This window comes from Sinocyclocheilus grahami, unplaced genomic scaffold (genome assembly GCF_001515645.1).
Source record: "Sinocyclocheilus grahami isolate Dianchi unplaced genomic scaffold, SAMN03320097.WGS_v1.1 scaffold29.1, whole genome shotgun sequence".
Taxonomy (NCBI): domain Eukaryota; kingdom Metazoa; phylum Chordata; class Actinopteri; order Cypriniformes; family Cyprinidae; genus Sinocyclocheilus; species Sinocyclocheilus grahami.
In genome coordinates, this window is record NW_015505208.1 from 585,971 (window position 1) to 613,840 (window position 27,870).

The 27,870-nt window shown below is 39.9% G+C and overlaps 2 protein-coding genes across 8 annotated transcripts in view; one reads left to right on the plus strand and one right to left on the minus strand.

Moving 5' to 3' along the window:
* The first annotated feature begins 1,020 nt into the window (after positions 1-1,020).
* mipa (major intrinsic protein of lens fiber a) lies at positions 1,021-5,978 on the plus strand. Of its 2 annotated transcripts, XR_001607022.1 has the most exons (6): positions 1,021-1,598; positions 1,954-2,130; positions 2,348-2,512; positions 3,825-3,905; positions 3,999-5,157; positions 5,497-5,978. XR_001607022.1 is itself a non-coding variant. In XM_016256533.1 (5 exons), exons 1-5 carry the CDS (start codon positions 1,416-1,418, stop codon positions 4,182-4,184), a joined length of 792 nt encoding a protein of 263 aa, XP_016112019.1. In that variant the 5' UTR covers positions 1,021-1,415; the 3' UTR covers positions 4,185-5,224. The 2 variants fall into 2 exon arrangements, 1 of the variants encoding a protein (XP_016112019.1); XM_016256533.1 differs by lacking the exon at positions 5,497-5,978 and having other exon boundaries at positions 3,999-5,224.
* Positions 5,979-7,943: 1,965 nt separating this feature from the next.
* The window catches only part of stat6 (signal transducer and activator of transcription 6, interleukin-4 induced), a 42,028-nt gene continuing 22,101 nt past the window's right edge, over positions 7,944-27,870 (minus strand). For 5 of the 6 annotated variants that reach the window (XM_016256454.1, XM_016256461.1, XM_016256475.1 and 2 more), the window contains 14 exons: positions 24,541-24,675; positions 24,212-24,388; positions 22,045-22,132; positions 21,800-21,922; positions 21,076-21,168; positions 20,764-20,967; positions 20,412-20,506; positions 20,169-20,302; positions 12,792-12,941; positions 12,556-12,616; positions 12,182-12,274; positions 12,060-12,080; positions 9,007-9,078; positions 7,944-8,875 (listed from right to left, as the gene is read on the minus strand). In XM_016256454.1, coding sequence (XP_016111940.1) covers positions 8,782-8,875; positions 9,007-9,078; positions 12,060-12,080; positions 12,182-12,274; positions 12,556-12,616; positions 12,792-12,941; positions 20,169-20,302; positions 20,412-20,506; positions 20,764-20,967; positions 21,076-21,168; positions 21,800-21,922; positions 22,045-22,132; positions 24,212-24,388; positions 24,541-24,675 — 1,540 coding nt within the window. In that variant the 3' untranslated portion in view covers positions 7,944-8,781. Of the gene's footprint in view, positions 8,876-8,990; positions 9,079-12,059; positions 12,081-12,181; positions 12,275-12,555; positions 12,617-12,791; positions 12,942-20,168; positions 20,303-20,411; positions 20,507-20,763; positions 20,968-21,075; positions 21,169-21,799; positions 21,923-22,044; positions 22,133-24,211; positions 24,389-24,540; positions 24,676-27,870 lie in introns of all 6 variants that reach the window. The other variant, XM_016256481.1, reaches the window with a different exon arrangement.

Genomic DNA, 27,870 nt, shown 5'->3' on the forward strand with positions numbered 1-27,870 from the left:
AAGAGTTTGTCCATTTTTCCTAGAATGGTTTTCCACCCTGTCGTATTGGGGAATCCGCCCCTTTAAGAAAAGGCCATCCCCTTTAGTGGCATCAGGACAACAGATTTTTTGTCTCTTTAGTGGCGGGAATTTAAACGGCTGAGGTGAATAAATTGGTGACTTTTCAAATGACAAATTTTCTTTGTGTGAATTTGCTTACTTGCTTTGCCATTAACATGTCTACCCTGTCGGCATAAAATACGCCAGAAGTTATTAAAATACAGTATTTTCAAAATATGTAAGTTTAAATATACCAAATTCTCTTCAGCAACCAGACTAAATATTTAGCTATACACAGTTTGTTTTCAACTAATATGCTAAATGAAGCTCAAAATGTCCTCCCTGTCAGCCACTTAGACTCGATAGAGTGGACATAATTATCTATTTTGTGTCCATCCACAAAAATACGTTACATCCGTGTGAGGCCTCCTTCTGTTGTATTAGAGGTATTGTTTCTTTGTGTCAGCACTTAATCCACACTGTGAAGGGCACTAGACCCTTTTAGGGGCCCTGGTGTTGTAGCCGGGGCTAGAGAAGAGGCAGTTCCTAAACACTGTTCCCCATCGTGAGCTGGAATGGGACAGTTGTCCTCTGAGGCTGTTCTTTGAAATGTCATCATGTTCCCACGTTTGATTAATATGCTATTTCCCCTTTTGCCTCTTTTATGACCTTTCTCCTATAGTTTGAGACAAGATAGTGTTGTTTTTAGCTAAACAAAAAGTTGTATGATTATAAAAACTCTAAAAGTTACATTTCCCACCAAGATATGTTTAACATTTTAATATCACTCAAGTGCAAATTTGCAGGCAGCATTTTAAGCTTTAGATTGACAACCATAAGCTAAATGAAAAGCGGGACAGAAAAGGGTTAAGAATTTTTTTTTATTTGATTTGTTGTATTGTCTGCAGCCCCCTCCCACAATTCTGCCAAAGGATTATATTGTCACTGAGGGTCACAGTCGTTATAAATACCCCTCTGGCCTCTCGCTTTCCCATCAGAGAGGTTGAATGTCTGCAGGACATGCTCATCATTTGTCTATCCGTGTTCTTCTTTTAAACATCATCTAGAACTTTCACATAGATGCAGACATCACCTGCCAGAGTCACACTTAAGGTTTTATGACAAAAACCGCAGGTTAGAAATCAGCGGGACAGATGATTTCAGACTTGTGAAGAAGGGCACAAACTCTGTAGGTTATAGAAGCATTTATGCTTGGTTTTCCATAGTTTCTACGCTTTTGTTTTTTGTGTCCATCCAAGAACACATAAACATTGGGAACACATCCAAGAAGCTTTTTTTGGTTCTTTTGGAGGTTCTTCTCCCTCTCACACTCATATCCCTCCATTTGTTGGCATCGCCTCTGAGTTATCGCAGCCATGTGGGAGTTCCGGTCCATGTCTTTTTGGCGGGCTGTGTTTGCCGAGTTCTATGGCACCATGTTCTTTGTGTTTTTCGGGCTGGGATCAGCTCTGCGTTGGACCACCGGACCACACAACGTGCTCCAAGTTGCCTTCTGCTTCGGTCTGGCAGCTGCCACACTCATCCAGTCTATTGGTCACATCAGCGGTGGCTGGTTTTCCATAGTTTCTACGCTTTTGTTTTTTGTGTCCATCCACAAAAAAATCAAAGGGAACACATCCAAGAAGCTTTTTTTGGTTCTTTTGGAGGTTCTTCTCCCTCTCACACTCATATCCCTCCATTTGTTGGCATCGCCTCTGAGTTATCGCAGCCATGTGGGAGTTCCGGTCCATGTCTTTTTGGCGGGCTGTGTTTGCCGAGTTCTATGGCACCATGTTCTTTGTGTTTTTCGGGCTGGGATCAGCTCTGCGTTGGACCACCGGACCACACAACGTGCTCCAAGTTGCCTTCTGCTTCGGTCTGGCAGCTGCCACACTCATCCAGTCTATTGGTCACATCAGCGGTGGCCACATCAACCCGGCTGTCACGTTCGCCTACCTGATTGGCTCCCAGATGTCCCTGTTTCGTGCGTTCTTCTACATCTGTGCTCAGTGCTTGGGAGCTCTAGCTGGAGCCGCTGTGCTGTATGGGGTCACGCCAAGCAATATGAGAGGCAATCTCGGCCTGAACACGGTAAGAGGGTGTATTTGTTTTAGTGAGCTCATTAGTTGAAATAATAGATTGTTAACTAGTGATGCAAAATGATTGATCAATGTTTGAAACCATAGAAATCATCAGAGGACCTGTTAAAGGAAGGCTATTTCACATAAATAAAATAGTGGACAGTAAATGTATTTGGATAACTATTTTTACTGTCATTTGTAAAGTGTATGTGTATATATGTTTGCAGCTTCAGCCAGGCATCAGTCTGGGAATGGCCACCACTATAGAGATATTCCTGACTCTGCAACTCGTGGTTGTGGTCTTCGCTGTGACGGATGAGAGGCGAAATGGACGACTGGGGTCCGCTGCCCTGTCCATCGGCTTCTCAGTGCTTGTGGGGCACCTGCTGGGGGTAAGACGCCATTCACAAGGACTAAGATTCAGTCTTAAAATCAATGGTTTTCTATTGGCCCAGATTTTACCATGCACTAAAATGTCAACAAAAACTCCTGCAAATAAACACTGCTGCAGAAGTTCTTCAGATGAAATAGACTACATAGAAAAATGTATTTGCCTAACATGTGGAACAAACACTTGGCCAAACATTAAGTAACTAGCTGTTTTAAATAGATAGTTCACCTAAAAATGGAAATTCCATCATTTATTCACCATCATGTTATTATAAACCTGTTTGACGTTCTTTATTCTGTGTAACACAAAGGAGATATTAAATATTATCTTTTTTGTGTGCATACAATTAAAGTCAGTGGGGTCCAGTCAGTGTTGTTTTGTTGCTTTTATTGTATGGACAAAAATGTCTGAAAATTCTTCAAAATATCTCCTTTTGTGTTCTACAGAAGAAGTCATTCAGGTTTGGAATGACATGTTGGTGAATAAATGATGACAATAAATTTTTTTGGGGGTGAACTATCTCTTCAAGTAGCATAAATACTGTAGAGTTTGTTTAATGACATCTTTGAATTTTTTTTTTTTTAAATGTTCTTGATTATTATTTATTTATTGCAAAATGTAACTATATTATTGCCTGGCTCCTTATAAATTAAAAAAATCTATGAATTTGGATATATAAGTATGACTAACTTTGGTTTATATATACTCTGAATACAGTATTGTGAAATATATTATATAGCACATCTCAACTGCTTGATTGCTTGTATCATTGCAAAAAGTAAACTACATTATCGACCAGCTCTAATCTGCTAAGCTGCTTTGAAACTATGTGTATTGTGAAAAGTGCTATACAAATAAATTTGACTTGACTTGACATGAATCGCTTTGCAGATGTATTACACTGGAGCTGGAATGAACCCTGCCAGGGGGGGGTGAACTATCTCTTCAAGTAGCATAAATACTGTAGAGTTTGTTTAATGACATCTTTGAAAATTTTTTTTTTTTAAATGTTCTTGATTATTATTTATTTATTGCAAAATGTAACTATATTATTGCCTGGCTCCTTATAAATTAAAAAAATCTATGAATTTGGATATATAAGTATGACTAACTTTGGTTTATATATACTCTGAATACAGTATTGTGAAATATATTATATAGCACATCTCAACTGCTTGATTGCTTGTATCATTGCAAAAAGTAAACTACATTATCGACCAGCTCTAATCTGCTAAGCTGCTTTGAAACTATGTGTATTGTGAAAAGTGCTATACAAATAAATTTGACTTGACTTGACATGAATCGCTTTGCAGATGTATTACACTGGAGCTGGAATGAACCCTGCCAGGTCTTTTGCCCCTGCTGTACTTTTCAGGAACTTTATTAACCATTGGGTGAGGCACATTTCCATTGTATTCAGATGAAGGAACATTTTGCTAATTCATAAATGTAAGATTTTCTATCTGTTCTCTCTCACTTTCCGGTAGGTGTACTGGGTGGGCCCTATGATCGGCAGTGCTATGGGCGCTCTGCTCTACGACTTCATGCTCTTTCCCCGGATGCGCGGTCTGTCAGAGAGACTGGCTGTCCTCAAGGGCAACAGACCTCCCGAGGCCGAAGCCCAGCAGGAGACCCGAGGGGAACCGATTGAGCTCAAAACACAAGCCTTATAAACACGGCCAGGAAACTTTGGATCCCTGACGCGACACATACATACGTACGATCATTTCTGACACCTCATCCTCACACACCTCTTACATGCCAACCGAGTTTGCTGAAGGGAGAATCACACACACTTCCAAAGGCAATTGAGACTCTATAACCCCTTCCCAAGGACTATGAATGAGGGTAAGAAGAGGACTTCCTGTTGTGGACTCTGTACCGCCAGGTATAGGGAGCGAGATCAGGTGGCTAACGCCACTCAGGGGCACCTCTGTCGTTTCTAGTCTACTAAGAGTGAAATACACTAGAAGTGGACTTCTGCATGCTTTCCAGTTTCACAGGGTTTAAATCTCACACATTCATTTCAGTTTATTTTTTCTATGATTTTTCAGATGTGACACATGTACTATATTATTAGCATTTTGCAACCGATTTCTTTACATTCTACTTACCGTCGACATTATTCAGTTGTGCGTGGTGTGTGTGTGTTTTCCGAGAGTTTCCAGTTTGGCTCTTCCATTTCCACCATTCGCCATGTGTTTGTATTCATGCGATGTTCTTTTTTCTATCTCCCAGAATGAAGGAAACATTCCTTTGAACCTTGGTTTAGGTGAATGTTAATTCACGACTAAAAGCTTTATAAATCCTTTGGGAATTTGGATCCCTCTTTGAGTCTGCTTCAAACTGTTGTATTGTTTAACTGTGGCCTAATGGCCCAGCATGTGTTTCTTTAAAAGAAGCACAGTCACACCATCATTCATATAAAATAATAAACACACAAAACACAACTATTGTGATACCCTACCTTTTAGCTTTTACCTGATAAAAGCACTTCATTTTCTTCCCGTCGTGTCATTTTCAGAACTTGATTTTATACTTCCAAAAGTATTGAGTACATTTTCACTGATTCATACAGTTTCAGGCATTTTCATTGAACTTTTTCTGCCATAAATGCATGCATAGATGTCTTGTTTAGATTAGGGGGTTTGTACGGTGGCCGAGAGAGCTCAACGCGCTGCAAATGAAAAAACACATGCAAATAGAGAAAACATCATCAATTTGACAACACGCACTGCAAATTCTCTCAACAACCAAATACAGAAATGCGCTGCAAATTCTCACAACACAAACAAATAGAAACACGCTGTAAATACAAAACAAACAAACAAAAACAGAAATGCGCTGCAAATATGCACAGACCACATCGGAAATGTTTAAGGGAAGCGCGTTTCTTTTTAGAGCGTGTTGTCAAATTGATGATGTTTTCTTAATTTGCAGGTGTTTTTTCATTTGCAGCACGTTGAGCTCTCTCGGCCACCGTAGGTTTGGCATTATTTTGTGTGTAAATAGTTTAATTAGACAAAAGCAATGGTATTTTGTCTCAGGCAAGATAATATACATCTAATTCATTGTAAAAGAAATTTGAAACCACTAATATGAGTAGACCTGGTTCCAAACATCCTGGACGCATTATGATACAATGGCTATTCCTGTTTTACACGGTTGAAGAGGGATTTGCGAAGGTAATTCAGTCAACTCTTTCCCTTGGATTAGATGATTGCTGAGCAACTGGATTTAAATGCACATTCATGTTCTTGTAGCAATTGGATCTGATGGAATGAAAAGGCGATGGCTACACCCACCCTTTGTCTCTCTGCACTCTTTCCACTAGTGTCTTCTTATCCAAGATCTGACTGAAGGAAGACCAGAGTCACATGAAAGATCTTCAAACCTCACCATTGGGCTCTGTAAGCAAACTCTTTTTGAAGCCATTTAATTAAATGGACTCTACATATAAACGTCAATGTTTACGTGAAAATTAGACATCATTTTGTGCTCAAAGTCTTGTGTAAATTGTTAAGATTTGCTTTTCTTTTTTTCTCTCAAATGACTGTTAAAGCTAGCTGAGTATAATCATTTCAAGTTAGTGAATGCCTCTTATTTGGTAGTTCGATGAGGACTCTGGAGTGTGAAATAATGCCACAGTGCTTAAATATCATTAACAATTGTCATTTTTTATCATCTCTAAATTAACACTTCCATTTGTTAATTGTTACTTTTTTAATCTAAAGAAATGTGAGATAATCATATATTCTGGACAAATCCTTAAAGGAGACATATATTATGCCCTTTTTACAATATGTGTCTCTGGTGTCCCCAGAATGTGTCCGTGAAGTTTCAGCTCAAAATACCCCACAGATAATTTATTATATAATTTTGAAAATGCCTATTTTGAGTGGAAGCAGAAACAGCTGTTTTTCGGGCCTGTGTCTTTAAATGCAAATGAGCTGCTGCTCCCCGCCCCCTTTTCCAGAATAGAGGCCATTACAGCTCATATCTGCTAAAAAACATCTGTTTTGGTTCTGATTATCATGTTTGTCCCGCTGAAATCATGCGTTTTAAACCATATGAGTTTAAACTTCAGATATATGGTTTTCTGAGCGCACACATCCGAAGCAAACAGACAGAAAGCGGCTGTCGCAGCATGCGAGTTCTAAACTAAGTTCTCATTCACACACACGTTTACGTTAAAAACACACGAGTTACAAAAACAGTCGGTTATGTCTGTGAAGATAAACAGCTGGGAAATAAATTGCATGTTTATTTTAGATCTGTGTGGCAGCAGCAATAAACAGTAAATGAATCAATAAATCCACTGCTCTGTTGTCTCTTCTGAGGCTGGGACTCTAATAGTGTTCTGTGCTCGTCTGTGTAGCCAAAGACAGAACAGTTGGCGTGTTTTGCTCAAACTTTTGCCATGGCGTTGTACACCGCGAACTAGTACACCTTTGTCGCTTGCAAAATCAAAATGATGGCACCGTGGGTGGAAACTTACAGATGAAGGGGCGGTAATATTATAATGAGATCCCTTTGCCACGTCACCAAGGGAGCGAAATCAGAAGCTATAGTTTTCTCAGATGCTTGTAGAAAAAGGCTTACCAAAACAAAGTTACTGGGTTAATCTCTTTCACGTTTCCTTGGTTGGTAGATACACCGGGGACCTGATTATAGCACTTAAAATCTGGAAAAGTCAGATTTTCATGATATGCCACCTTTAACTATTTAATACTCAGGCAAGAGAATCTGTCATAAATGGATTTTGACTTTATTTATCAGATTTAAAACATTGAAATATGAACATTTCTTTAAAAACATTCTTATATACCTGCTTTACAAATTTGGTCACGTGTATTAAAAAAGAAAAATTTAGTAAGTGCTTTATACTCCTCTGTGACCGCAAGATTTCCGGGTATTGATCAGGCAGGTGCATATCTAGCACATTCATCAGTTAGTGATACAGAAAGAACATCTGAATAGACAACAGAAACAAAACTGCGCGGTACTCCCCTTCTAGACTAAATACATACAGACAGTTACTGATGGCACCTTTGAAAAACATCCCATTTGATATATTTTCATATTCAAAGCACTAAGATGAAAGCTTTATATTTTTCAAGATATAGAACAGTATTTTTGGACGGGAAAAATCAGTTTATGGAAGAGAAACTGTATATTACATTTCCATTTTAAAAACGTTGACATCTTGTAGCACTAAAGACTAAACACAGAAAAGGTGCACACAGAACACTGTAGAGTACGCAGAGACAGAATTATGTCTACATCTGGCAAAAAACCTTACTGTTATCTTGTGCACATGATATGTATTTTACATGATTTATACCCATTGTGTAATTGAAAAAAGCTAATTTTGTGCAACTGGAGGAACAAATGATACATGGCATAGTAAAGCAAAACTCGCTATTGATATATAATTTTAAAAAACTTTAATTTTAGCTTTACTGACCAAACCTGACTGTAGACGAATACTGAATATTGAATATGCGATCACACAAGTCATGCAAATCAAACAACCAAATAAAAAACTGTCTATATGGAATTTGGCACAAAACATTTGCATAGAGTTTAATAAAACCTATCATTTCTAAAAGATCTAAAAGTATGCTCACCTCACCAAATCATTGTCTGCATCTGCAGACAATACATTTCATTCAGGACATTGCGAGTAAAATATCACTAATCTACTCTGGTCCCTGGATATGTTTTTCTGCATCATATGTAAAGGAAAAAAATCTTCTGGCAGACAAAAATGTGTATTATGTTAAATCTATCAGGTCTCTCTTGATAAAATCCCCTGATAGCAAATAATTTCCTGTTTCACTTGTCAGTTATAATGCTACTTTCAAGAGCAGTCATGAGACCGAAACAGGGAACGACTTGTGAGTTTATGTACTGCATGCTAATAAGACTCTTTTTGCCAGAGGTTCACCTGCTTTCATTAAAAAGTTGCTAGCAAACATTTACTATGATTGAGTGAAACGCACTGTTCCTTTAAACTGCACGTTTAGTGTGTTTATGCAGGAGAAAGCGAGTGTGACGTTGAGTTGAAAAACAATCCATGTGATGAAAACATTCACCTCTCAATAATTCATGGAAATGAATTTAAGAAAAGTGCATTCCTACTGATACACTTGTTTTGGGAACAAATGGGTAATTTGTCCTTTGGGATGTGCGAGTTGTGCTGGATGTCCTTAAGAGCATCAAGCCATCCAATAGCCTTTGTCCAAGAAGAACAGAGGGTCTGTACCTCTAATGAAGATCTTTGTTAGTATTTTGACAAATTGATGACAAAATTCCCTCCAGTGCCTCCATATCTATTTCTTCACTTGAGGGAGTTTGTGGCCTGTTAAAGAATAAACAAAGTTGAGAATGGTAATAAAGAACAGATGTGCGAGTGTGTCAACAGAAAGTGACGCTGATACATCAAATATACCCTAGGAATTGACAGGAAACCTTACTGTGGCTGTGACTCACATGGGTGATTGGTAGAGTGGTCCTTGAACAGGTATTTGCTCTGGCATATATGGGGGTGTAGACTGAGGAAGTCTAGGATAGGGCAACAGAATCACAACAGTCAGTGGTTAAACAGTCATTTACTTAGGTGCTATTGCTCTAAATTCTAGTGAGCTGCCTACCTAGATAGCTAACTCAAACTATGTTATCACATGTGCCCTCAGTGGTTAAGCCACTTGCACTGCTAAGGCTCAGTGAAAATTATCATTCAAGATGGCAGACAGAGCCAAGAAAAATGTTAATTATAAAAAGACATAATCAGTAAGAAATTAATACTTTTATTCAGCAAGATGCATTAAATTGATCAAAAGTTCCAGTTAAGACAATTTTATAATAATAATTTTCAACTTTCTATTCATCAAAGAATCCTAAAAAAAAAAATTCATTTCCACAAAACTATTAAGCAGTTTTCAGAAATATTATTTGAGTAGCAAATCAGCATATTAGAATGATTTCTGAAGGATCATGTGACACTAAAGACTAAAATAATGATGATAGAAATTCAGCTTTGCCATCACAGGAATAAATTCTATTTTAACACACATCAAAATAATTGTACCTAAAATTTGAATGATTAAACGGCTATTTTAAATTGAGTTAATTATAATAATTATTTTTATTTTAATTATAATAATAATTTTCAACTTTCTATTCATCAAAGAATCCTAAAAAAAAAAATTCATTTTCACAAAACTATTAAGCAGTTTTCAGAAATATTATTTGAGTAGCAAATCAGCATATTAGAATGATTTCTGAAGGATCATGTGACACTAAAGACTAAAATAATGATGATAGAAATTCAGCTTTGCCATCACAGGAATAAATTCTATTTTAACACACATCAAAATAATTGTACCTAAAATTTGAATGATTAAACGGCTATTTTAAATTGTAATAACATTTCACAATATTACTGATTTAACTTTAACCTTAGTGAGCATACAAGACTTTTATTTTCAAAAGCATTAAAAAAATCTTGGACTATTTCACTCAACATTTTTTGAGGCTTGGAATATTGCAATGTTAGCTTAGCGACATGTGCTAATGTCTGACTTTACTGGAATCAGCGACTAGTGTCGACTGTAGAAGATTGTCTTGTGTACTTAATGTGTCAATTATCAGTGTTTCAAGAGACTATTTTGCTTAGGATGTTGCCTCAAAAGGCAACCGATGATCGATGGCTCATTTTACAATAATGCCCTCTGATCAAGAAATTTAACCAGCATAGTGCATCTCCTGTCCTACTTTTTCCATATGAGCAGATAGATGTGAATGTGAATTAACTTTACCAAAGCCAAAGTATAATTATACTTACGGGGAGAACATGCCCTGATTCCTGTGGAGGGAAAAGACGTATTTTATATGCCACATAATAAAGACTTGTAAAATACTGTGACAGTGTGTATATCTGTGGCTTAAATAATAATTAATACGCACATGTTTGACCCATAGACATTGCTCATAGATTGCCCGTAAATATCCATAGGAGTGTCTGGTGGTATGCTGGCAGTGGAGGAACCCTGGTCTCCTCTGAACATCAAAAGAAAAAATACAATTATGTGACAGATATTGTCAATGCCTATAACAGTAACAGTTAAATGACTTGAATACATTTTTCTGTCATACTTTATGTAGAAACAGTTCTCTTTATAAACCCGGAGTTGTTTTAACATAACGGCTCTGTGACTGTGTGTTTATAAAATTATGCTTTAGTATATCGTATCTTCAAGGTTTCTTTATTAATACCTCAGGGTAAATTTGATAACATCTTGAAAAGTTATATAAATTTACAGCTAAATAATTGCACTTACGGGTTGACTACTGTTGTTAGTTTGAATGGCAGGTATCCATCAGGATTAGGGGGAGAAGGTACTGTTTCAGGACACAAGAAAACATATACATCATTTTTTTTTAAATGTTTCTCTTATATTTAGCACAAAATACTTCTTATTTTTTAATATTAATATTAAAATATACAGATTTATTTTTAAACCCTTAGTGAAACCTCAGTATACAGCCACTGTCTTTAAAAGATCTGGTTACATACCTGTAAAGAATTTCTTAAATACTTCATTCTTTGGTAAGTCTGGATGCACGTGAGTGATGCAGTTAATGTCCCTTATGCGGTCGCCAAGGCCAGCTGAGTCCAGATCCTTCTTGGTGAAGGGTTGGATATTCTGGATTTTCCTGCCTCCATCTGAGCAGAAGAAAAGAGTGACACAGCAAGAAAAATGTTAATTATAAAAAGACATAATCAGTAAGAAATTAATACTTTTATTCAGCAAGATGCATTAAATTGATCAAAAGTTCCAGTTAAGACAATTTTATAATAATAATTTTCAACTTTCTATTCATCAAAGAATCCTAAAAAAAAAAATTCATTTCCACAAAACTATTAAGCAGTTTTCAGAAATATTATTTGAGTAGCAAATCAGCATATTAGAATGATTTCTGAAGGATCATGTGACACTAAAGACTAAAATAATGATGATAGAAATTCAGCTTTGCCATCACAGGAATAAATTATATTTTAACACACATCAAAATAATTGTACCTAAAATTTGAATGATTAAACGGCTATTTTAAATTGTAATAACATTTCACAATATTACTGATTTAACTTTAACCTTAGTGAGCATACAAGACTTTTATTTTCAAAAGCATTAAAAAAATCTTGGACTATTTCACTCAACATTTTTTGAGGCTTGGAATATTGCAATGTTAGCTTAGCGACATGTGCTAATGTCTGACTTTACTGGAATCAGCGACTAGTGTCGACTGTAGAAGATTGTCTTGTGTACTTAATGTGTCAATTATCAGTGTTTCAAGAGACTATTTTGCTTAGGATGTTGCCTCAAAAGGCAACCGATGATCGATGGCTCATTTTACAATAATGCCCTCTGATCAAGAAATTTAACCAGCATAGTGCATCTCCTGTCCTACTTTTTCCATATGAGCAGATAGATGTGAATGTGAATTAACTTTACCAAAGCCAAAGTATAATTATACTTACGGGGAGAACATGCCCTGATTCCTGTGGAGGGAAAAGACGTATTTTATATGCCACATAATAAAGACTTGTAAAATACTGTGACAGTGTGTATATCTGTGGCTTAAATAATAATTAATACGCACATGTTTGACCCATAGACATTGCTCATAGATTGCCCGTAAATATCCATAGGAGTGTCTGGTGGTATGCTGGCAGTGGAGGAACCCTGGTCTCCTCTGAACATCAAAAGAAAAAATACAATTATGTGACAGATATTGTCAATGCCTATAACAGTAACAGTTAAATGACTTGAATACATTTTTCTGTCATACTTTATGTAGAAACAGTTCTCTTTATAAACCCGGAGTTGTTTTAACATAACGGCTCTGTGACTGTGTGTTTATAAAATTATGCTTTAGTATATCGTATCTTCAAGGTTTCTTTATTAATACCTCAGGGTAAATTTGATAACATCTTGAAAAGTTATATAAATTTACAGCTAAATAATTGCACTTACGGGTTGACTACTGTTGTTAGTTTGAATGGCAGGTATCCATCAGGATTAGGGGGAGAAGGTACTGTTTCAGGACACAAGAAAACATATACATCATTTTTTTTTAAATGTTTCTCTTATATTTAGCACAAAATACTTCTTATTTTTTAATATTAATATTAAAATATACAGATTTATTTTTAAACCCTTAGTGAAACCTCAGTATACAGCCACTGTCTTTAAAAGATCTGGTTACATACCTGTAAAGAATTTCTTAAATACTTCATTCTTTGGTAAGTCTGGATGCACGTGAGTGATGCAGTTAATGTCCCTTATGCGGTCGCCAAGGCCAGCTGAGTCCAGATCCTTCTTGGTGAAGGGTTGGATATTCTGGATTTTCCTGCCTCCATCTGAGCAGAAGAAAAGAGTGACACAGAACAAATATTTTACTGCAAATCCTCAATGGATCAATACATTTAAATTAGTCTTACTGATCTATATTACATGGACATATATACATCTGGGTTTAATAATAATAATAATAATAAATAAACTTAAGGTAAGAGAAACCTTTTCCTTACTCCAAAAGCTCTTTAAAGGTGTCAAGACACAATAAATCAAATTTGCCTTGATCTTTTGGCATATAAGAGATCTTTATACCATTAAAGGGGTCATATGATGCGATTTCAAGTTTTCCTTTCTCTTTGGAGTGTTACAAGCTGCTCGTGCATAGATAAGATCCCTAAAGTTGTAAAACATCCTGCAAGTTTCATAGCTTAAAATATCATCGTCATTATAAACAAAGCATTTATTTAATCAAGCTCCAAAAATGGCTCGTTTGGATCCAAGTTGCCAGATGACATCACTCGGGCACAATAATTTGCATAAACACTGCCTCCAGAGCAAGACATCAACGCAGCGCTACAGCTCTCACCCCTGAGCGAGACCTGTCGTGAGAGGAGATCCGTTACACGATTGAGGTCACCTGGGATATGAGTGGCATGCAGAAACCTGAGTCTGTGCTAGCTCCAAAGTAAGATGGCGGGTGACATGGGATGGCAGCCAACACCACCCTGGTGGTTGATGTATGCAACCGTCGCTGTGTTGTCAGTCCGGACCAACACGTGCTTGCCTTGGATCAAGGGTCAAAACCTCCTCAAGGCCAATCCAATCCAATCCAATCCAATCAATTGATATACCAATGCAGTCGAGGGCCTGTCCAGACCCCTGATGCTGCATGCCCGTTGTACACGGTGCCCCAGCCTGTCTTGGAAACATCTGTTGTAACAACAATGTGTCTGGACACCTGTTCTAAGGGCACTCCTGCCCGTAGAAAAGAGATGTCCTCCCAAGGACTGACGCCATGCCCATCTCGGGACTCGGGTATGAAGCCAGTGCTGAAGCGGTCTCATATGCACCAGTCCCAGCAGCACGACCGCGGCTGAGGACGCCATATGCCCCAGGAGCCTCTGAAAGTTTTTGAGAGGGACCGCTGTTCTCTGCTTGAGGGCCCTCAAGCATTTTAGCACTGACTGTGCACAATCCTGAGAGAGCCGTGCAGTCATCGTAACCGAGACCAATTCTACTCAGAACTCTGTTTAACACCCCCCACTGACTATGGACAGCTCGACTGTGGAGAGAGTCAGCAGTACAAAATTCCTTGGAGTGCACATAACAGAAGACCTCACCTGGACCACCAACACTACATCACTCTGTCATTATAAACAAAGCATTTATTTAATCAAGCTCCAAAAATGGCTCGTTTGGATCCGAGTTGCCAGATGACATCACTCGGGCACAATAATTTGCATAAACACTGCCTCCAGAGCAAGACATCAACGCAGCGCTACAGCTCTCACCCCTGAGCGAGACCTGTCGTGAGAGGAGATCCGCTACACGATTGAGGTCACCTGGGATATGAGTGGCATGCAGAAACCTGAGTCTGCTAGCTCCAAAGTAAGATGGCGGGTGACATGGGATGGCAGCCAACACCACCCTGGTGGTTGATGTATGCAACCGTCGCTGTGTTGTCAGTCCGGACCAACACGTGCTTGCCTTGGATCAAGGGTCAAAACCTCCTCAAGGCCAATCCAATCCAATCCAATCCAATCAATTGATATACCAATGCAGTCGAGGGCCTGTCCAGACCCCTGATGCTGCATGCCCGTTGTACACGGTGCCCCAGCCTGTCTTGGAAACATCTGTTGTAACAACAATGTGTCTGGACACCTGTTCTAAGGGCACTCCTGCCCGTAGAAAAGAGATGTCCTCCCAAGGACTGACGCCATGCCCATCTCGGGACTCGGGTATGAAGCCAGTGCTGAAGCGGTCTCATATGCACCAGTCCCAGCAGCACGACCGCGGCTGAGGACGCCATATGCCCCAGGAGCCTCTGAAAGTTTTTGAGAGGGACCGCTGTTCTCTGCTTGAGGGCCCTCAAGCATTTTAGCACTGACTGTGCACAATCCTGAGAGAGCCGTGCAGTCATCGTAACCGAGACCAATTCTACTCAGAACTCTGTTTAACACCCCCCACTGACTATGGACAGCTCGACTGTGGAGAGAGTCAGCAGTACAAAATTCCTTGGAGTGCACATAACAGAAGACCTCACCTGGACCACCAACACTACATCACTCTCCAAGAAGGCACAACAACGGCTCCACTTCCTGCGCCGACTTAAAAGAGCAAGTCTCCCTCCACTCATCCATTCTATAGGGGCACCATTGAGAGTGTGCTGACCAGCTGCATTACTGTCTGGTATGGGAACTGCAGTGCTGCTGACCGCAAGACCCTACAGTGGACAGTGAACACAGCTGCAAAGATCATCGTTGCCCCTCTCCCCTCCATTCTGGACATTTTCCTTGCACGATGTTCCAGTAAACCCACCAGTATCGTGAAGGACTCCACCCATCCCTCCCATTATCTCTTCCAGCTCTTGCCATTAGGAAGACGGTACCAGAGCATCAGAGCCCGCTCTGAAAGACTGCTCAACAGCTTCTTCCCCCAGGCTGTAAGAGTCCTCAATTCCAATCACCTCACCCCCTCTGAAACCCCATCCACAACCCTACCTCCTGAAACCAAGATCCTCTCACCCCCCATCCCCCACCCCACACCACACCACACCACATGCACCACATGTAAACCGTTGAAAACCTCAAAAACATTGTGTAATTCTGAGTGTGCTACACACAGGTGAGTGGGCTGGACAAACCACCTGTAGAAACACTCTTTTCTCTCTAAACGCACCAGACACTTTCTTATAAACACTCCATGTTACAAGGAAAACATTGTGCAACTCGGAGTGTGCTACACACAGGTGCGTGGGCTGAACAAACCACCTGTAGAAACACCCTAAATGCACCAGACACTTTCTTATAAATTTAAATGGGTCATATAATGCTGCTAAAAATAACATTATTTTGTGTATTTGGTGTAATGAAATGTGTTTATGCGGTTTAAAGAAAAAAAAACATTATTTTCCACATACTGTACATTATTGTTTCTCCTCTATGCCCCGCCTTTTTGAAACACGTTAATATGTGCTTGAGGGTTAACATTCTGAACGGAAGCTTGTGAAGGGCCCGGTTCAGAGTCCTCAAATCCAGGATTGGTCTGAGCCCCCCGCCCTTCTTGGGTGGGCGCTATACCGGTATGAATGTGACAACCGGTATTATGTTGTTCCATGATATGGATTTTGCTATACCGTGGATACCGTTATATATTCATGAATTCAAATTTTGCATTTACATTGTTTTGTTCAATTTGGTACGCTTTGCAAATTTGAACACAAATGATGTTAAAATATTAAAATGATGTTAAAAGAGTCGAGGCTGAACATTTTTGTCCTCTGTGTGCAACGCCGTACTACACAGGCATAAGTAATCAAACACATAGAGCATCGTAACAGATCAAATTAATAGAGCACAAATCGCCTACTCCAGTGGTTCCCAAACTGGGGGGCGTGGCAAGGGATAGTGTACAGTCACCAGATTATTTTGCAAAAGAAACCTCGGCAGGGTGATAAAGACTACACTGCATAATTTTCTCGCTTATCATGAGGCCACTTGCCTAAGTAAATAATTGAAACCAAAATATTAATTTGACATTTTAATTGCCTCAACATGACTCGCAGTACTTGCTTAAGCGCTCCGTTATCAGTTGTAGCAATTGTGGTTGTATCAATAACAGACCACTAGCTGGCGTGATTGAAGAATCAGAGTTGTATTGCAGGGAGCCATGTAGAAATGTAAATGAACGATGCATGGTTCTGCTCTAAGCATGAAAGTTACAAGTTTGTAAAAGGACTTCCAGTGCCAGGTAAACGCAAAGCAGATTATATACTTAAGATTCACAAATACCAAAACAATGTGTTTACACACATAGACGCAAGCGGCGCGATTTGACAAAAGCAAATAGAACCCAGTGATGTTCTCTGCTATGGATGTGGCACGACACGGCACGACAAATCCATGACAGTAAACTGATGCCCCATTCTATTTCTGACGAACTCCAGCTCTCTGACACAAAGAACAATTTCAAATATTCATAAGAGAATCGTGAAAAAATTGTTTCCTCAAAAATATTAAGCAGCACAAATGTTTACTACACTGAAATGGTTACTGAGCAGCAAATCAGCATATTAGAATAATTTCTGAAGGATCATGTGACACTGAAGACTGGAGAAATGATGCTGAAAATTCAGCTTTGATCACAGGAATACAGTAGCCTATATGTTAAAACATTCTAATAGATCATTTAAATTGACAGTATTTCACAATCTTACAGTGTTTACTGTATTTTTAATAAATAAATGTAGCTTTGGTGAGCATAAGAGACTTTCCCAAAAAAAAAGGGGGTGGGGGGCCTTGAAAATATTTTTCTCTAAAAAAGGGGGGCCCAGCAGAAAAAGTTTGGGAACCACTGGCCTACTCAAACACACAAACAGTGGAAAAACAATGGCACAATAGAAAAAGACTTTTCAGGTCTATGTCCAATCCCTCACTTTTTCTAGTTATATAAGGTTAAAATATTTTGCATGTAATTTTTTTTTCTCATATCGCAATATAATATCGATATCGCCTGGACAGTGTAAAATATCATGATATGAATTTTAGATCATATCGCCCACCCCTATGTGGTAGGAGGTGAAACGTCCTGTAAAACATACCAAGCCTTGTCCGCAGGGTCTGTTACATGTGCCACCGACGGATAAGGGAACATGAGTTCACCAGCATGCATCGTGTTGGATGAGTGATAAGACACTCTGAACGTGAGGAGAAAATGGGAGGGCCAAAAACACTGTGTGCGTGACCCAGAGAAGAAGGAAATTGCCCTTTTATTGACCAGGTAGTGGCTATCTGCCAAGTGGCAGACAGCCGTGGTGGAGCCGAATCCAGCTCCCGTCCCCCCGTCGGAAATAGATCCAGGCTGGCCAGATGCTCTCTCCTCCCTGGGTCGCCCGTCTCAGGAACGCTTTGAAGCCTTGCGAGGGTTCCTGGTGCCCTGATGACGGGCTGGCGGTGCCTGCGAGTGGTGGGCCGTTGGTCAGGCTTGACTGAAGGCCCAGGCTGTTGCGGGGCTTCAGCAGCCCTCACAGGGGGCCGTCCCCGGCGACGAGCAGATGGGGGCTGCTGACTCGGGGATGCAGGAGCAGGACCTGACCCACGCTGAGGCAGGATGTGTTTGAAGGCCTCCGTCTGCTTCTTCACCATTGAGAACTGCTGGGCAAATTCTTCCACGGTGTCACCAAAGAGACCAACCTGTGAAATGGGGGCATCAAGAAAGCGTACTTTCTCGGCTTCCTGCATCTCAGCCAGGATGAGACACAGGTGGCGTTCCTTGACCACTAAAGTGGACATCGCCCTCCCCAGAGCCTGCGCAATGACCTTCGTAGCCCGGAGGGCATAGCCAGTCGCCGAGTGCAGTTACTGCAGTATTCTGGGTTGGGACCACCCTCGTGCAGCTCTCAATGCTTTGGCCTGGTAGACCTGTAGGATGGCCATAGCATGCAGGGCGGATGCAGCTTTTCCAGAAGCCGCATAAGCCTTCGCCACTAGGGACGAAGAAAACGTACAGGCCCTGGACGGGAGTCTCGGGCGGCCCCGCCAGATGGCGGCTTTTTGTGGGCAAAGATGCACCGCAATCACTCTCTCCAACTGGGGAACCTCCATATACCCCCTCGCTGGACCCCCATCGAGGGTGGTGAGGGCAGAGGAGCCGGTGTACCGTGTTCTGGACGAAAAAGGGGTCTTCCACGATTTCATCAGCTCCTCGTGCACTTTCCGGAAGAAGAGCACAGCTTAGTGTCACGCTCAGCACCCAGAAACCAATCATCCAGCCGCGAGCACTCGGGGCAGGGTGGGGGAGGGACGGGCTTTCAAACTCATCTGGAAACTCGACCGGTAAGCACGAAGCAAGGGAAGAACGGGAAGCTTGCGGGGATTGCCCCAGCGAATCTAATCCCTCCTCCCCATGCTCTTCTGTGGCATATATCGCTGTGGCCTCATACCCGGAGGTAAAAGGACTAGAGCGCCAAGCAGCCGCGGTGCATTCAACAAACAACAAGCACTACTCTACACTGCTCAAAACTTGCGTTTGAATCATCAGTGGCAAATCCTTTAAATTAAAACGTACTTACAATCTGTGAGTCAGAACAGCCGGCATTGTAGTCTACTCTTCCAGGATCAGGAAACAGTCCTCCATAAAATGCGCTGCACACATCTGAATATTTGGGTTGAACTGTTCTGGAACAGTGTTGTAAATACAACTTAACTACTGATTTCTAGTCGTGTCCTCTTTTGGACGGCCAAACAAAGTAGTTTCGCTTTCACAACGAAACACAAAGCCGGCGGGCTTGCGGCAACCACATCTGACGACCCCGGGCTGGACTCCGCTTCGTCCACGGTGAAAGCCGATCCGGCGATCCACAGCGCAAAGTTGATGTATTTCCTCAGCGACCAGCACGGATCAGCTCTAGGCATGACGAAGCGGATATCGTCCTCTTTTGGAAGGCCAAACAAAGTAGTTTCACTTTCACAACGAAACACAGCGTCTTCACGACATGGCTGCAGCGTCAACAATACTACAGCGAGACTAAAAGTTACGCCTTCTTTCTTTGCGTGAACATTTGGGGCGGCATTACGCAAATGTGGGGGCGTGTTAGAACGAGCCATTTTAGGTAGGCGTGGTTGAATCTTAAATTTTATAAAGAATATCTCTTTGGATTTGAGACTTTAGTCTTTGCAACTTTACAGATCTTCTTTATACATTTTAAAATATATTAAAATAGAAACAGTTATTTTAAAGTTGCAATGAAACAGAAATACCAACTGGTCCGAGCGTAACAGTATATTGAAAAAGAATAAATTTAGGGCAGGGACTTGGTCTATGCATCGAATATTGATTGGATTTTGAGACATTGGTGTTGCATTCAAAAATGGAGGAAGATAAACACAAAATGATCCTGTATAGGTCAGCAGACTTGTACAAGTAGATGAATTAGCATTTCATGCCAACTTGACAAATTGTAATAATATCCTTGGTGAGCATAAAATACTTGCAAAAACATACAACTTTCCAATTCCAAACTTTTGAACAATAGTGCATCATGTACAGTAGTATAAATATTTTATACTTACTATCACTGGGACCCACATAGGCGATGGTGATGCCACCCATCTCTGAGTCACTAAAGCGCAAAAGAAAGGTGCCGTTGGGTTTGTTTTGCAGGATGACATGGAGATGCTGTTTTCCAATGAAGCCAAAGATCAGTCTGCAGGGGCAATGAGAGGCAGATATCTAGTTCTCTTCATTTCTTTACTTATCTAGTCTTTTGCAGTTCTCTATAAAGTGAAAAACAAACTGAGGAACTCTAACTGTACCCTTCACTCCAATAGTCTCTCAGGCATTTCTTTGTAAGATCCATCACCCCTTCAAACCACTGCCAGAAGGTGAAGTTTCGACCAGGCAGAACTTCCTGTGTTAAAACAGTCACAGAAATAATCATTCACACCATTTCGCCAGTCAAACCTTTCGTGAATGTTACGTAAATTACACTAGGGTCTCTAGAAATATATTTTTAGGGGTCTTGAGACATGGAAAAATGTGATAAATTGCAATGAATTTAAAGACACAACAGTATGTAAATGTGTTAGTATGCTACTAGTCAGCTGTTAGACAACACACGCTCATAATATTGTATATTAATGCACAACAAATTAATGTTAGTGGTACCTTGTTGAACTGAGCCCAGGACACTAGCATATTGCTGAAATCTTCAGAGATGTCTGGTTGGTCAAAGATCTTCTGGGCGAGAAAGTGAAGGTTGTATCCGTCCAAGCACCGCTGCGTCTGGACTTCAGACATGAACTTACTGCTAAGAGCTTCACACATCTGCTTCCAGGGCACACGCTCCGGAACGATGAACGGTATCCTGTTCTGAAATCATCACAGCACAGAACACACATTGTCGATTTGTTTACAAAACACTGAAAATGGTCGTCAACAGAAAAAAGACGTGTGATGGGGTCTTTCCATGTTACTCACAGGTTCAGAAAAGGCACAGTCCCATATGATGGTCGCCATAGCATTGATTTCCTGACTACCATGTACAATTACAACCACAGGAAGAGAGATTGCCTGTAGGATGAAAAAGGCAATAAGTTACTGTTGTAATAAGTTACTACACACCAAAATGCACAAATTTTATGCAATAGTCCCTCCAGGATTTTGCAATTGCTGAATTTAGTGCAAACTCTGCATTATTTATGGCAATTTTCCAGTAAAAAAAAGTTACCTAAGAGGAAGTTTAAGTAAATGCCTTCGTAAAGTGAGCAGGGATGGAATGACCATATGGAACACTGGGACTTAAGCATAGTCAGGTTTATACACAAGTGTTTAAAAGGAAATAAAAGTTTTAATATTTCATATTTTAAAGTGAGTTTTCTGAAATCATCGATTCGTGGCATCATCAGGTTTCTATACAAAAGTTTAAAAGGAAATAAAAGTTACAAAATGAGCAACGGAGAGGGTAATGTTACATATTTCACTGCAAAACGACACAAAAATGGTGTACATAATTTTGATAGCAACAAATTCAGTCACTTTGGGTGGCAAAAATCATTAAAAAAGTCCTGTAAACTCCTGGTGGGACTGATGTATGAATCTAATATTTTCAATATAATTACATCTGATTTCAGTGCATGTCCTGATGACTAAATTATCAACTGAAACAATCCATTGCATTAAAATAGATTAGTAAAGCAAGCACCTGAATGCTATAAGGGTTCTCACAGCCCGTGATGGTTATTTCTGTGGTAAACAACAAAGCAAACTTTTCCTCCGTCACTGACTCAGAGCCCTTCCTGTCAGCTCGTTTGATCTTCCTTATGGACTGAAGAGGAAGAAACATATCTTATTAAACGATAGCATTCTTGAAACCATTAAGGTAATATGACAATATCGAGATGAATCAAAAATCAACACTCTCAAAGAGCTGTTTGTGACAAGACCCACCATGTTTCTAAAGGTAGCACACGTGCTCTTGCTTGAAGTGTTGTGCTCTAATATGGCCGTGCTGTTGATAAGTTCTCCTACATTTTCACTAAGTGGAGAAAAACAGAGAGAACGATTATAAAACATTTGCATATTTTATAAGTGCATGTTAGACCTCTAAATTGTTGTCTTGCCACTCTATGGTTAACAGCTCAACTGAAACCCTGATTCTGTTTGCTTATCTTGTTGTGCCTCCACTTCCTCTTTATATCTGAGAACAGCAACAAAGGCTGTCAAATGTACATGTATAAACGCTTGTACAGGCAGATTTCAACATAAGGCAAAGACACATAAGTGGGATTACAACATAACGACACTTTAAGTTGTAGATCAAAGATGATATTGCACACATGCAACATTCTTCAGCATCATATTTTCTGTTCGACTTCGGTTTTGTTGGCATGTAATTGTAAAATGACTTTTAATCTCATTTAAAAGATAATAAATTCAATATTTCATCACCATCGAAAGTGCATAAGGGAAAAAAACTTTGCAGTTGTTTGGCGTTTGTGAATGACAGCCTATAAAACTGTATATGAACTAACAATGAACAATACAGCATTTATTAATTTACATTAATATTAATTTACAAATACACTATTGTTCATTGTAAATGTGTGTGTGTTCATAAGTTAATACATTAATTTATATTTTACCAGGAAAAGTTTTAGAATTTTTATCACATGTTAATGTAAAAAATCTTGTGTGATATAACTTGTGTTTGTTTGTTTGCTGGTTTTTATTGTATTTGTTATACTTGTATTTTTTTTAAATTGTTTTTGCTATGAAAATAGCCTTTGATGCTGACATGGCATTAAATAAATATATACTACTACTACTACATTAATTTATATTTTACCAGGAAAAGTTTTAGAATTTTTATCACATGTTAATGTAAAAAATCTTGTGTGATATAACTTGTGTTTGTTTGTTTGCTGGTTTTTATTGTATTTGTTATACTTGTATTTTTTTTAAATTGTTTTTGCTATGAAAATAGCCTTTGATGCTGACATGGCATTAAATAAATATATACTACTACTACTACATTAATTTATATTTATTCATTTATATCTTGAAATGTTAAAAATGTATTAGTATACACTACCTTTCAATAGTTTGTTTAAAATTAAAGAAATATTGTCAAATATTATAGCAATTTTAAACTACTCTTTTTCATTTTGATTTATTTTAAAATGTGATTTATTCCTGTGATGGCGAAGCTGGATTTTCAGCAGCCATTACTCCAGTCTTCAGTGTCGCATGATCCTTTAGAAATCTTTTTAATAAGCTGATTTGATCAAAGCTGAAAACTATTGTGCTGCTAAATATTTTAGTGGAAATTGAAATGTATTTTTTCAGGATTATTAAATGAATAGAAAGTTCAATTAATTTTAAATAGACCTTTTTTTAATATTATAAATGTCTTTACTTTACTTTTGATCAATGTAATGCATCCTTGCTGAATGCGGTAGTGTATGTAAAAATGAACATGTATTATAATTTATTAATATGAATAAATACTGTAAAAGTATTAATTTAAGATACCTAATGCATTTTGCAAAACACCTTTTTGAACTTTATTGCAAAGTGTTTTTTAATCAAAATATTATTACAAGAATTATTTAATGATTAATTATAAAAAATAAAAAAATAACAACAAAAATACAGTACTAAAACAATAACTTATTTAAATTAAATAAAAAACAAATAATTTTTTTTTTTTACAATATAATTAAAGCTGCAGTCCGTAACTTTTTTGTGTTCAAAATTTACAAAATTTATATAATAAGCGAGTACACCATGAATCCAGTTTCCAAACCAGGTTTTTGGCTTGTCCTGAATCACTACGGTACACCTATAATAAGTGTTTCTATTCGGAATATTTAGACTGGTTCGGGTAGGTACCGCTGCGGAGTAGCCCAGTACCTGCGTGATTTGCCATAGACATAAACAGAGAGAAGTAGCTCCGGCTACAATGTTCTTCCGCAAGCCACATGCAGTTCTGTTTATTAACCGCTAGAGCGCCAAAAGTTGCGGACTGCAGCTTGAAATAAAATGGCTTTTTTCTGTAAACATGCTACTTAATAGAGACTTGTATGTGCATATTTAAAAAAGACAGCATGCTTACTTGGGTACGACACCTTGTTGACCCAGGTTTCTCGCTTGAGCCTCAGTAATAATCTGAGCCTTCAACAGGACGGGTTTCCCAGGGGCCATCTTCTCTCCCAGCAGATAGCGTACAATGGTGGAAAACTTGGATTGGGTTTTGATGACCTGAGGAGGCTGCTTATCTACTACCAATGAGCTGAGTTGCCAAGACAAAAAAGTACAATATCAAAAGCCAGAAGAAACAGCACTGACATTTTTCAAATGATTGCATAATCATCTGTTGTGATTGCATGATGACTACGTATTTTGCAATCTCATCTTTCTCAGATCTGAAATAGGCCTGCCTACCTCTGTATGAGAGTCTGGAGCAGATGTGTCAGGCTTTCCTGCAACGTGTGAAACTGCTCAGCCTCTCCGTGGTCTCTCTTCACCAACATGAGCTCCTGCCTCAGGTTACCATTTACTCCAAGCAACTGCTCACACCTGCCACCGAAAAAGTAAAAAAAGAGAATGTGGAAGACATTTAGGCCAAAAGGTTGCATGACATGCGTGACATCAAAAGTGAATAAAACCAGTCAAACCAGTAGAAAATATGATCCACAGTACATTAAATATGATTGCAGTTGCAGAAAGGATCACCAAAGTTAGCACCGCAATGTACATTGTGTGTTGAATTATTGTCTGTCAATCTGCTGAAATTCAAGAGCCACAAACCTAACTGTCAAACAATGAAGACAAGCCTGTTGAGCTTTTAAAAGAAAGCAACAGGATCTGATCACAACATATTTTAACCCTCCTCTTGTGCTCAAAAACAATTTTTATGAAAGGGGTCGAATTCCCCATATTGGTTTCCATGCAATTTGTCAAAAATTTACATAAAAACCACTACAGACTGATGTAAAAACAGAGTCTTTAGTAAAATCCTCTATTGTAGCTTGTCAGACTTTCAAATGTAAAATATACATGTTTTTTATTTTACAAACTTTCCAGTGATGTCTGTGAGAAAGGTATATTCACTCGACAAGTTCGCGCATCTGCGCTGCCGCGCGCTCAATCCACTCAGCGTGCTTTGCTCATCAGCTCGTGCACATCAGCTATACAGACGTTAATACTGAATGTTTAACATTATATTCATTGCATACACCACAGCACAGACACAGCATAAATGAGTACACCGCCTCTAAAACTTAACAAATTCAGCAATTACTCTTTACTTAGAAGACATGTTAGGGTTCTTTGGAGATGTAATGTTCCAACTAGGGATGCGCCGATCCGATATTCATATCGGGTATCGGCTCCGATAGTGCCATTTTTCTCCGAGATTTTTTTTTTTTTTAAATAATTGTGTGAATTATTCTGTGTTACTTCTGAAGCCATACGATAGCTTAATGTGAGCTACATATGAATAGTCCTTACATTAAAGTTCACACAAACTCTTTTCTCCACTGTGGCTGTCAGTCATTCATTCATCCTTTAAACCCTGGTCGCGTTCGGTTACAGCAGTCAGCTCGGTAAAGCTCTCATCAAGATCATTCTGTGTTCCCATTATACTTGATTTGTAAATACAGGTCTATGATTTTGCAAAAAGGACTTTATCTTCTTGCCGGAGTTTAATGTTGTTTTGTTACTTGCTACCGGGTGTCTGTGAGAACAAAACACGGGCGTAGAAAAGACTATAAATTGTTTTTAACGTGCACAGTAACTGAAATTTAAAACTTAAAAGAAAGGCTCAATAACTGTTGCACAGATATAATACACTGCGCATTAATTTCTCTTCCCTTTGTTTTTTGCAGTTTTTAACACTTCGTGCTCATAGACTGTATAAAAACAGTTTGTTCTGCACTGTATTTGTTTTGTCCTATCGTATCTATCATATGTTGTTGCCTTATTAAAAAATATGCTATACATTTAAAAGAAATGTATTTTAATTTTATAGTATATACTTATATATAAATACATTCATGAATGTTTTAATGAATGGATTTTATAATAATACATTTTACCATATTTAATGCAACACTTTTATTTGTTCCCCACAAAATATTGTTTTTTCTCTAAATGTTTGGATTTCTAAAATTATTGTGCACTGATCTTTCTAGAATAACTTTTGCTGCCTAATTATCCACTAACCTAGTTTATGATACATTTTTGTCATAGATTATAAATATACATAGGCCTATATTTTTTCATATTTGTTTATTTTATTTTTCTTTATAATGAAGTAGTCTGTATCTAGTAGATTGTGAAAGAATGATTATCAGTTCCCACTCAGTCAGTCACGTTCTATGTTACGTCAGTCGTGACTGACGAATTGGGATCTCGCCCGAGAGTCCAATCACCTTTGAGTGTTAACTAAACAAGCCAATGACAGTTGGCGTGCGTGTTATGCCACGCGCACTCCGCCCCACAGCGTGGGTATAAAAGGAGAGCAAAAGCAAACACACATCAGCTTTTTGCTTCGGAGCCGAGCCTTCTACAGGATGAATCTCTGCGAGTGTTCGAGAGAAACAGCTGGTGTTGGTGTGACGGCGTATCAGCGGGGGTTGCCATCCAGGCTGCTGAAACCTCGGCGGGCTGCAGCTTCCATTCTGCGGTCTCGCCGCAACCTCCCTTGGGCGCTTCAGCGCTCTCTCTAAAAGAGTGTGTTTTCTTCTAAAAGATCAAAGAGCTTCACGAGCGACGGGCGTCTTTTTAAAGATGGCTTCCCGCTCGTGCGTTTCTGGATGCGGTCGTTTGGTCGTTTCATCTGATGGTCATTATCACTGCCTCTCGTGCTTGGGAGTAGTTCTCAGTGCGGGAACATGACCATCGCGACGTTGCGGTCTAGATACCTCCTCATTAAACGGGGGGGGGTATCCCCCTTGCCATGCCCCGCTCTAGCTCCTCTGGTTCTCGGAGGGCTACTTCGGTTCATGGTCAGGGAGACCTGAGGGTTACGGTGAGAGCTTCCCCGTCGAGTACGTCTCCGCGGGCCTCTCATTCCTCAAGCATGTCGCACCACCTGGTGTTTCCGGACGAGTGTGCTGGGTTCTCGGACAGGGCGGGGTCCAGCATCTTGTGCGGAGCACAGGCGGATGACAGGATGTCAATCGTTGCATCGGAGGCCGAGCTAGGCTCTGGAGATGAGGATTCGGCTGCGCTGCCACCGTCAGGTAGAGTGGCGTTGCCCGAGTCAGATCCAGAGCTGACCGCTATGCTTTCCCGGGCCGCTGAGAGCGTCGGGCTGCACTGGAGGCCTCCGCCTTCTCCCGAATGCTCGAGGCTGGATGATTGGTTCCTGGGGGCGCAGGCCGTGCATCGGCAGCCGCCTCCGGGTCCATTCTTCCTGGAAGTGCATGAGGAGGTTACTAAGTCTTGGAAGGCACCTTTTTCTGCCCGAAACAGACTTGGTACCTCCTCCGTCCTCACCACCCTCGACGGGGGGGCGGCCCAAGGGTATGTGGAGATCCCTCCGGTCGAGCGCGCGATTGCCATGCAGCTCTGCCCGCAAAGCGCCGCCGCCTCGAGAGGTAGTCAACGCCTTCCGTCCAGGGCCTGTAAGTTCTCGTCCACCCTGACGGCTAAGGCTTACAGTGCTGCTGGACAGACCGCTTCCGCCCTGCACGCCATGGCCCTCCTGCAAGTCCACCAGGCCAAGGCATTGAAGCAGTTGCACGAGGGTGGTGCTGACCCGGGGTC

What these genes read in the sequence shown, in the direction of transcription:
- mipa (XM_016256533.1), top strand. Translation starts at nt 1,416, where the DNA reads ATGTGGGAGTTCCGGTCCATGTCTTTTTGGCGGGCTGTGTTTGCCGAG. An exon ending in TCATCCAGTCTATTGGTCAC is followed by an intron (nt 1,599 to 1,953) that starts ATCAGCGGTGGC and finishes TCTATTGGTCAC; the next exon opens with ATCAGCGGTGGCCACATCAA. An exon ending in GCAATCTCGGCCTGAACACG is followed by an intron (nt 2,131 to 2,347) that starts GTAAGAGGGTGT and finishes ATATGTTTGCAG; the next exon opens with CTTCAGCCAGGCATCAGTCT.